Here is an 11,636-nt window from a genome sequence, read left to right as displayed (position 1 = left end):
GAAAGAAAACCACAATTTTGCTTCTGTTAAAAATAGTTGGGAGGGATATGTTTGTCTTCATTATGGTAATCATCTACTAATCCTGTAGGGCTGAGTGCTGATTGCACTAGCATGAATTTGGGGTGCGTTTGGATGCCACAGAAGAACTTGAATTTTTTATACCGCTTGAAATTGTTTCCACCAAAAATGAGATTTCTTTAGATTTTTGTTGTTGCAAAGACACTAAAAGAGATCCTTGGAACTGTGAATCTTATGCATCAAGGGCTTCTTTTTGTTATTGGTGATAAGCAGTGTTATTAAAAACGTGCCTCAAGGCACAAAAAGCGCGCCTCGCCTCAAAGCGAGGGCTTTTGTGCTTTGAGGCGTAGGTATAAAGCGCAATACCCTTGAGGCGTGCACCTCATAAGCCTTGAGGTGCACGCCTTGAGGCGAGGCGCGCCTCGAACTGAGGCGCACACACCTTGATTTATTTGGCTTCCAAGCCCTTATCTCACACCGTTTTCAAGGGGAAGGCTTAAAGGCTTCCATATTAATGATATCTCCATGTATCTTCATAGCAATAAGGGCGAAACACGTTGCATTTCACAATTGTTGCGGGCCAACATACTTCCAAGATCGTTAACCTCTATAACGGTTTGAACGCTAGAACGTTGGAGCCGATTCTCAATGATATGGAGCACGACCCAGGGTCTGGCCCAGCATTGTCAAGTGGGTATTCAAAAGTCCAAAATTAGTTCATTGGATAAGGCTCTCATGGACGAAATATGGAGGAACTGCAATTACGCGGTGCGTCCAGCAATAGGTAGGGCAGAGGAAATTATAATGGCTTGGCACAAGGATTTGGTTGGTCTGTGGTGAATTTGGGAGATTTCTCAATTTTCATTCTTTTCCTGAATGGTGATCCCTTATCGTTCATCTTAACGACAATCTATGAACAATGCATAAGTGCCCGTAAAGAACTTTTTTGAAAGGAGATTGAAGAGGTTACTCAAGTATTCACCCCCACAAACTTTGAACTGTTGGTGTGAAGGGTGACTTCAACTCACTCTTGATAGTTGACTATTCCAATGGTGTGCAATAATACACAAGGAATATGCGGAGGCTTGCTATTTTTTTTTAGATTTCAACCTAAGTCACACAGACTCATCTAGCGAGACGCCGCACCCGAGTCGACATGCCTCGACACAGGTGCGAACCCCCTTTCTGAAAGGGCAAAAGTATAATTTGCAAAGTTTATAAAAACACTCATGCTGGTGCCAAACTTTAGAGGACAATATCTACATATATGCACACTATGGATATATATATATATATATATATAGCCACGTCTCCATGTCCAAAATTTTTGAAATTGCGCCACACCCGTGTCGCACCTGCACCCGCACCCGCACCCGCACCCACACCCGCACCCGCACCCGCACCCGCACCCATGTGACATAGATTTCAAGTCTATCTGATATGCCTTTCCAGCATTAAAAAAAATTATAGGCTTAATAATCTGATACATGTGTTTGACAAAAAGAATAATAAAGTAGAAATCCCTAGTTTGCATGTTTTCGGTTTTGATGAATTTTCGTATTAAGGATATTGACAGAAATTTATTTATGTTAAGTTCTATAACAGGGTATAGATGTATTAAGCCTAATGACAATTTTGAATTTTTGTATTAAGCACATTGACAAAAAGTGATTTATGTGTTAAGTTTTAGGGCAATTTTGATTCTTTTTAGAAAAGAATAATTCGTTTGTTTTTTGTCCACAAGGATGCTTACTGATATTCTATGCTGCAGTTCATGCGAAAAAAATTGGTTTATTTTTCATATTTTTTTTCAGTATTTATTTGAGATTTTTTATTTTTTATTGGTTGTTGCTTCATCAATAAAGATTTTTTTTATTTATTTATAATTTTAGATATTTTTATAATTTTTTTTTAAAGTTTTTTATAAAAAAAACTTTCAGGCTTACGCCTCTAGCCTCACGCCTCAGATTTTGGTGGAGCGCCTCAACGCTTTTCACTACACTGGTGATATTGAAAAAAAAAAAAGTGAGTAAGAGGCAAGATGTGTACTGTGTGTGGGACCCATGTTTCCCATATCAATATGGCACACACATTTCAGAAGTATGATTGGTGAGCGTCCATTTTCAGAAACCAATGGTCTATGTCTTGAGCTCATCCATTGCACTAGAGAATAATGCACAAGCAGTCATGGTCTCTTTGTCCGGCAAAAGGGCCCTTGTCTTGAATGGTCATGATTTTCGACTCCAATAAATCTCCCATTTAATTGTAACTACGTGAAAAAAAAATCATGGTAACTAAGATTGTTAAACAGTGCAACTGAAAATTACAGAGACTTCACCAATATCATATGGTTCAAATTCATAGCTGGTCTCTCATAATTCCCTATTTAAAAAGCAACTGATATGATTATGGTTTTAAACTCCCACTTGCTGCGAGCCTTTTTCTTTTAGAAAACCAAGAACTTTCTGTAACTTACACAAGGAAAAAAAAAAGATTCCGAAACTAGCACAGGGAAAAGAAAGGAGTTCCGTTTGTTTCACAAGTTGCCAATTTATGATGTATGTGGCTGGACCACCACAATTATGTTTATATAGAAATCTCCACCTATAATTTTTTTTTCTAATTTTTTAAATTGCCCATAAAAAATTAAATAGTTTTTTATTGTCTAATCATCAAAGTAGATTCTGGGTGGGCTTATATTGCTTCAGCATCCCCACCTCCCTGAGAGAAAGGGGTGAGAAGGTGGCCAAATCTGCCAACCCCTCCACTCCCCTTAGTTTTCCTCAACTCTCCATTGTGTGTGTGTGCTTGTTTCTCTTTTCCTCTTCCTCCACCAAAAGGGGAAAAAACCTCTAGATTTTTGCTAAGGTCTGCTAGATATATCCATGCTTGGTAAGAGAACAAGGGCACACCCCAAGAATTCATCAAAATCTAGACACATGCCCAACATGGCAGAAACACCTGCAATCAAGCTCCCATCTTTCCTAGCTTTCACTGATCAAGATGGGCAAAGGAGCCCAACATCACCACTAGAGATGAAGAACTCATCCAATTTTGTGAAGTCACCAAGAGGGTGGCAACGGAAGGATTCTGAGGGTATAGGACTGGGAATTGTGGCAGCTATGAGCAACACCAACAAGACCCAGGATGCAATTTTTTCCTCCAAATCCACCATCTCTGCCATCTTGGCTGTCCCCATAAAGAACCACCCAGCAGCCTCACAGCCCATCCCAATTGCTTTTGCCAGGGAGTCACCCAAATTCAGAGACACAAAGCTTGAGTCTGAATTGTCAGAGAGCTACACATGTGTGATATCCCACCATGGTCCCAATTCAATCAGAAAGCATGAATATTTCTATGAGCAAAGTCGGGGGGAAGAGGTTGAGAATCAATGGAGGAACTCCTGTGTGTTTTTTGCATCACCACCCAGGTATCAAGGGACCACTTTCCATAATGATGATTTTCTCAAATACTGCTACCTCTGCAGGAAAAGGCTTCATGACCAGGATATCTACATGTACAGGTAATTATTGGATTATTGCCCTCAATTTTCTTGCTGTTCTTTGCAGAAATGGATGCCTCATGCTTGCATCTCTTGCCAATATCACTTTTTATCTATGATGGTGTCTAGGTATATATCTCTTTGTGGTGGTTGTGTGTTTGATCAACAAATATTTGGGAAATTTTTTCCACAAATTTGTGTTCTGAGTCCATCATGGAATGGGTGTAGGGAATTTTATCATGATTTTCTGCCTTTTTTGAATTTTATATATATTTCTAAGAGACTTGCATGGGTTTGGTTCTTTTTATTTGCACTATGGTCTTGGGAGGTTTTTCACTACTACTGTTTCAGATAAAAATAGGTAGAGTGAAATTGGCTTTAGTTTGGGAATTGATGTTGGTTTTGTATATTTTTTACCGACCTTCCTTTTAGTGATAGAAATATTGAGATCTTTTGTTGGTTGGGGTTTCATATAGAGGTTCGGATGAATTTAGCAGCAGTAGATGGGTTGAATCAATAATGGTGGTTGTGTGAACTGTGTAGTATTTTGTTCAAATTAATTTATATTGGGTATTCCAACTTTGGTATCACCAGTGAATAATGAAGCCATCTTGGTTGGGCCTGATCTAGTAATTCATGTAATTTAGCAGCTTTAGCTAGGCTCCAATTTGAGCCAATAATTTAGATACCATTCTTCCAAAGTGTACGATTCACTATTTACCCATTTAATTCAACGATTCTGATCTGATGTCGATTTAAGTGGATCTGATCTAGAGGATTGGAACTGTTTTCCTTGTCCTAATTCAAATCGATGACTTTGATTCTATTAAAGTGAAATAGTTTATGATTTCAAGGCATGTGGCTGACTACTTTAGTTGTCCTTTCTTTTTCTTTAAAACCATCTTCTGCCTTCACAATCTTCCTTTTAGTAATCTTTTCTTTACTGGAGGTAACATAATTTAAAAGAAAGATGCATTTTTTCATTCAGATTTATTTTCCTCTACTAGACAAACGGTACCATTTTGCATATGACTGCTAAATCTGGTACCACCTCTGACAAATATAGCTATTTTCAGGTACTTTTTCATGCGGCTAGACTAGATTAGTCAGGCTACTAAACAAAAATTTAAACAGTTACTTTTGAACTAGCGGTAAATTTTTTAAAATTATTATAAAATTGGGTTTAGATAAGAGTCGCGTCAAATCCACAAATAGAATAAATATAATGATTTTCTATTTTTTTTATCTTTAGTAAAATAGTAAAAAGAATAATTCTAAAATCATGCCACCCATATCACCCTTTAATAAACTATTTCTAAATCCTCATTTATTGCCAATGAATGTAAACAGATCAGTGCCTAGTTCATATATATGTGAAATAAAATCGTAGATAATGATATAAATGTAGCAGGTCTGGCTTTAGTTGTTCACCATCTGTCTGTTGTATTGGAACATTGCCTCCTTTAAATTAAACTGTTACAAAATCTGTCTCCAAGTTTGGACCACCTTTGTTTTGTTTCACTTTTATAGAACTAAACAACAACAACAACAACAACAACAACAACTACGCCTTCATCCCAAAACAATTGGGGTCAGCGATATGAACCAAAAAAGAAATTCATTTTGGGTCTTCCACATGAATCCTTTTCCTCCAATCATTTCTATCCAACGCCATGTCCTCGGTGAGGTTCAAAGCATTCATATCCTTTCCTATCATCTCCATCCAAGTCTTTCTAGGCCTACCCCGACCTCTTTTAACTAATATATTTTCCCATTTCTCCAACCTTCTAACTGGAGCATCATTAGGCCTTCGCCGAATATGTCCAAACCACCGTAAACGATTCTCTCGCATCTTATTTTCAATGGGTGCAACACCTACCTTCTTACGTATCTCTTCGTTCCGAATCTTATCTTTTATTGTATTTCCACACATCCATCTAAGCATCCGCATCTCAGCTACACTCATTTTTTGAATATGATGTCTCTTGGCAGCCCAACATTCCGTACCATATAGTAAAGCGGGTCTAATAGTCGTCCTATAAAACTTTCCCTTCAACCGCAATGGCATTCTACGATCGCACAGCACTCCAGTAGCACTTTTCCATTTCATCCACCCAACCTTTATCCTATGATTTACATCTCCATCAATTTCTCCATACTTTTGAATGATGGATCCCAAATATTTGAAATAATCATTCACCGGTATATCTTGCTCACCAAGCTTCACTACACTCCCATCACTACTTCGTTGCTTACTAAACCGACATTCCATATATTCAGTCTTACTCTTACTCAACTTAAAACCTCTAGCTTCCAATGTCTGTCTCCATAATTCTAACTTAGCATTAACCCCAGCTCTAGACTCATCAATCAAAACAATATCATCAGCAAACAACATACACCACGGTACATTATCTTGAATTGATCTCGTAAGCTCATCCATCACTATCGCAAATAGGAAAGGGCTTAAAGCAGATCCTTGATGTAACCCAACCGTTATCGGAAAATTGGTTGTCACCCCTCCACAAGTGCGAACATTAGTTACTACTCCTTCATACATATCTTTAATTATACTAATGTACTTGAGAGAAACACCTTTCTTCATCATTGTCCACCAGAGAACGTCCCTAGGTACTCTATCGTATGCCTTCTCTAAATCAATAAAAACCATATGCAAATCTTTGTTCCTCTCTCTATATCTTTCAATAAGTTGTCTAAGAAGATGTATAACTTCCATAGTTGATCTTCCAGGCATAAAACCAAATTGATTCCCCGATATCATGACAACCTTCCTCAACCTAGACTCAATCACCCTCTCCCAAAGTTTCATAGTATGACTCATGAGTTTTATACCACGATAGTTTGTGCAATCTTGTATATCACCCTTATTCTTATACAAAGGCACCAAAGTACTTTTCCTCCACTCATTAGGCATCTTATTTGTTCGCCAAATCAAGTTAAAAAGATTTGTCAACCATTCTAAACCTTTCTCTCCCAAGCATTTCCAAGCCTCGATAGGTATACCATCCGGGCCAACTGCCCTTCTTGATTTCATTTTCTTCAAAGCCTCTGCAATTTCTTTCTTTTGAATCTTGCGCATGAAGTCACGATTTATCTCATGAAAAGGAATGGAGAAGTCTCCAAGATCTTGAGCATGACTATCATTAAATAGCTTATCAAAATAATCTTTCCATCTCTCCTTAATCTCCTCATCTTTGACTAAAACCCTTTGCGTTTCATCTTTGATACATCTAACCATACCCAAATCCTTCGATTTCCTATCTCTCATCTTTGCAAGCCTATAAATATCCTTCTCGCCTTCTTTGGTATCCAACTTGTCATAAACCTCCTTATATACCTTAGCCCTCGCGTTTCGAACAACTTTTTTAGCTTCCTTCTTTGCTATCATATACTTCTCCAAATTCTCATTATCACGACTCTTACTTAGATTTCTATAACACTCTCTTTTAACCTTAATAGCTAATTTGACATCCTCGTTCCACCATGATGTATCCTTACCTAGTGGTGCACCGCCTTTAGACTCACCCAATACCTCCTTAGCTACTTTTCTCATACCACCCGCTATCTTATTCCACATTGATTCTGAATCCTCCTCGAGACACCAATCAACTTCCTTAACTACCTGCTCTACAAACATTCCTTGTTTAGCTCCTTTCAGTGCCCACCACTTAATTCTAGGATCTATCCTATGTCTATCCCTTTTGCGGCATTGTCTAATTCTAAGATCTAAAATTAAGACTCTATGTTGTGTAGCTACACTTTCTCCCGGTATAACCTTACAATCGATGCAACAACCCCTATCTCTCTTTCTAAGTAGGAAAAAATCTATCTGACTCGTATTAACCCCACTTTTAAATGTTACTAGGTGAGACTCCCTCTTCCTAAACCAAGTGTTTGCTAAGATCATATCATAGGACAAACAAAAATCTAAAATCCTTTCTCCACTTTCATTTCTTTCTCCTATACCATAGCCTCCATGGATATTCTCAAATCCATCCCTACTAATGCCTACATGTCCATTAAGGTCACCGCCGATGAAAAGTTTTTCTCCATAAGATGTCTCTTGTACTACTCCATCTAAATCTTCCCAAAATTGATGCTTAATGGAATCATCTAAACCTACTTGAGGTGCATAAACACTAATAATATTAATAATATCCGTACCTAATACTAATTTAATAAGTAAAATTCTATCACCCTTCCTACGGACCTCAACTACATTATCTATAAACTGACGACTCATAACAATCCCTACTCCATTCCTATTCCTATTTATTCCTGTATACCAAATCTTATATCCCCAAGGTTCTATCACTTTAGCTTTCTCACCTACCCATTTGGTCTCTTGAAGACATAAAATATCAATCTTTCTCCTACACATAACATCTTCTAACTCTACCAACTTACCAGTTAAAGACCCTATGTTCCAAGTGGCTAACCTAATTTTATGGTCTTGGACTAACTTCTTTACCCCCACCCGTCCAACAAAGTGAGGGAACCCTTGCCTATTTGACACCACACCCGGGCGCCGGTGTGACGCGTCGCTTCTGGGCGACGACCTAGCAACCCTTGCACATTTATCACTGCCTCCGGGCCTAGAGAGTACAGCGCGTCGCTCAGTAGGGAACGCCCCAACGAAATTCTCATATTGGTTCATTTTCATAGGATATGACAAAGTTTTTATGCTGGCTGTCACAGGCCTACCGCAACCCTCCTCCTTTATCCGGGCTTGGGACCGGCAGTGTATAACTACACAGGCGGAGTTTTCACTTTTATAGAACTAATCAAGCTTATTTCCATGCATTCATATCCATTTGTATTTAACACCATATGGCATTCCTGACAGCAAAAATGGCATGAACCCCTCATTAATTGAATTGGAAAAATCCATTATTTCACTCCGTATTTTCTCCCACAACCCAAAATTGCAAATCACAATGCAAATTTATATTGATGATTTTAATTATTCTATTCTGTGGGTCTAAATATGGCCTCTCCCTTAAGAACAGCAGTTATGAGGAGAAAAGCTCATAATTGCATCTTTTCTTTTCCTGGGCTTTTATGTGATTTTTCTTTGAGGTGTTTCCTTTTTAATAGGCACCTAAATTTATGGGCATTCCTTGGAATGGTTGTCATGGGGAGAGTTTAATCACTGATTAAATTCCTACTGATTTTTTCTGTCAAAATTATGGCAGTTGTCTGCTTCTAGACTTGAGGACTTTTTATAATCCAAAGGAAAAACCCTCCCATCACAGACTGCACATTGGTTGTCCTCCGGTTGGTAAAACCCTTGAGGTCTCCCTTGCCGGAGGACACCCAGCTTAGACCTTATGGCAAGGGATGCCACCCGAACTTGTGACATCCTGTCAACTTGGTGACATTCAAATGTTGCCCCTACCAAATGAACCAAACCCTTGTGGGCGACTTGAGGCCTTAATACTGCAATGAGCATGGTTTTATTTAAGACTCCAAAAGCCTCAGGTGTGTATATATATATATATATATATATATATATATATATATATAGAGAGAGAGAGAGAGAGAGAGAGAGAGAGAGAGAGAGAGTAATGTGTATCTTCCAAACCATTTATCTCCTAGACCGTCTCAGGCCCCTTTAAAAAACATATACTTATATGTGTTTTTTGCTTAATCCAAACTTATAGATGTGTTTATCATTGTTTATTCAGTAAAAACCATGATTGGATTGAATCAATTTAACAAAATTTTTTATTTTTAGTTAATCAACTTTTTGACTCAATATGAACCATTCTGGTTTTTGTTGAGTTAAAAACATATCTAAATATGAAAATATTTCAACTAACATATGTTTTCTATTAAATAAAGCATAGAGATCATATCTATTGGTTTAGATTAAGCAAAAAATACATGCAAATATGTTTTTTAAAAGGGTCTTGACTGTCTAAGAGATAAATGGTGTGGAAGATTTGCATCTCTCTCTCTCTCTCTCTCTCTCTATATATATATATATATATATATCTATATATATATATATATATATATATATATATATATATATATATATGCCCCTTTTCGTTAGGTCGCCGTTAGGACCCTCCAGAAATCATAGTTTTATGTGTTTTATACTAGATTTGAACCATTGAATGTGGTTATCATTGTTGATTTAATAGAAAACACATTTTTTATTAAGCATCTTTATGTTCAGATGTGTATTTTGAAGAGGTAAAAAAATCAATGGCTGATATTGAACTAAAATTTGATGATAAAATATTCACATTTTGACATCAAATCAATTCAGAACAAAGCTTCTCTTGATAAATGAGTAATGATAAACACATCTAACAGCTTAGACCTAGCATAAAATGCCTAAAACTATGATTTTTAGGGGGTCCTAATGGTGGCCTAAAATATGTTTACCAACCAAATATGTTTTAGGGGCATGAACCAAGATTTTTATAGGTTTTTTTTACTTTTTCAAAAATTTCACCATATATGCTTGGTTTTACAGAAACAAACTCTTGGATCACCTGATTACTATGTATAAGAAGGATCTTCTAATGGTTGAAAATCGAACAGAATAAATTTTTCATAAATATCCAAGCATAAAAAATCGCATTTCTTGATCTGATTATGTTGATCCAACTATCAATTCCTAGCAAAAGAACCACACCGAATGCATCTGCAAAGTTAGATTTGCAAAAAAATCTACGAAAATCTTGATTCATAGCAGCAAACATATTTGGTTGCTAAACATATTGCAGTTTCCATGTATATATGCCACTTGGAGCATTTAACCAGTCAGTCCAAGTGCTCTAAGTTTCTTATAAACTTAATTGAGTATGTTTTCTAACTCAACTGGTATGCTGATCATGTCTTCAATAAGTTTTTTCTTCTGCATATCAATTTGGTTTCTAATGTTTAATAAACTTAGAGGTGCTTTTGCTAAATTGGTGGTTTTTCTTTTCTCTTTTATAGGGGAGATAAAGCATTTTGTAGTGTGGAGTGTAGATGCCAACAAATCACGAGTGACGAGTACAAAGAGAAATGTGGGCGTGGAGCCAGGAAGCCCTGCGACTACTCTGTTTCCCCCTGCTCTGCTCCAAGGCTTTTCTCTGCTGGTGTTGCAGTAGCTTAACTATCAAATAAAAAAGCAAAAAAAAAATGAGAATAATCTAGACGGCCGTTGTGTATTTTGGAAATTAAGAGGTTTTAGAGTATTTTATGTAAATTTCATTGTGTAAGAAAGCCCTCCGTGGGTTTAAAAGAAAATATAAAAAATGTTTTTGTTTATGAGTTATTGGTGTCACAAAAACAAATTGTATCTATTAGTTGCATGATTGCCAATTGCCAATAATAGTAGTTATTCTACATCTCTCTCTCTCTCCATATATATATATATATGTGTGTGTGTGTCACAAGATCTTGTAATCAGGATTTTCTCAAGAAAGAAAAATCTCTCAATAAAAAAAGATTTCAAAAAGTATCAATATATATAAGATTTAAAAAATCTAAAAAGTGTAAGTTGTCAAAATTTTATTAAAAACAAAAGCATGTTGATATGATAATAAAAACACTATTTTTAAAAGAAGCATGATTTTATCCGGTTTTATTGGTTTTCTGAAAATATCAGTCAACAGCAACATTTCCAAAGTATATAGTTTCTTCCCAATATGACTAAGATGCAGGAATAGTTGATCCTAAATCCCACTCGAGTTTGAAGTAGGACTGGTAAATACAACTATTTACTACAATTCAAGTAAGCCAAACAAGCTGAGCTTGACGCAGACAAGCTTTGCTCACTCTTACAGGCAAGCCGAGCTGAGCTTTGACCTCATGACAAGCTCGAGCTAGCTTGACTACCAATTTTTTTTCAAAGCTAGAAATAATAGTATTTGTGCTCTAAATCTATTGATCTGAATTCGAATTAAATCATTTACAAACTAAATACATTGTTTTAAAATAAATATATTTTTTTAGAGCTAAAAGCAACAAATTTTGAACTCTAAACTTATTGCTTGCAAGACAAATACTTCCACCATTTATATACACAAACTTGGTGATGTAAAAATATACCTAAAACAAGCCAATCCAAGCCTAATGCCTGTTGTTCATGTTC

At 36.6% G+C, this 11,636-nt stretch overlaps 1 protein-coding gene across 1 annotated transcript; it reads left to right on the top strand.

Moving 5' to 3' along the window:
* The first annotated feature begins 2,703 nt into the window (after positions 1-2,703).
* LOC149837044 (FCS-Like Zinc finger 14-like) lies at positions 2,704-10,888 on the top strand. Its single transcript, XM_090005775.1, has 2 exons — positions 2,704-3,541; positions 10,496-10,888. The coding sequence occupies exons 1-2, from the start codon at positions 2,904-2,906 to the stop codon at positions 10,653-10,655; spliced, it is 798 nt and encodes a 265-aa protein (XP_089861901.1). The 5' UTR covers positions 2,704-2,903; the 3' UTR covers positions 10,656-10,888.
* The last annotated feature ends 748 nt before the right edge of the window (positions 10,889-11,636 follow it).

This window comes from Nuphar pumila, chromosome 5 (genome assembly GCF_984573655.1).
Source record: "Nuphar pumila chromosome 5, dmNupPumi1.hap1.1, whole genome shotgun sequence".
Lineage (NCBI taxonomy): Eukaryota > Viridiplantae > Streptophyta > Magnoliopsida > Nymphaeales > Nymphaeaceae > Nuphar > Nuphar pumila.
Note: the sequence above shows the minus strand (reverse complement) of the source record. Positions and strands in the feature narration are given on the sequence as shown.

Bases quoted from the DNA above. Each gene is read 5' to 3' on its own strand.
- LOC149837044 (XM_090005775.1), top strand. From the start codon at position 2,904: ATGCTTGGTAAGAGAACAAGGGCACACCCCAAGAATTCATCAAAATCT. The intron at 3,542-10,495 runs GTAATTATTGGA...TCTCTTTTATAG, and splicing joins CAGGATATCTACATGTACAG to GGGAGATAAAGCATTTTGTA.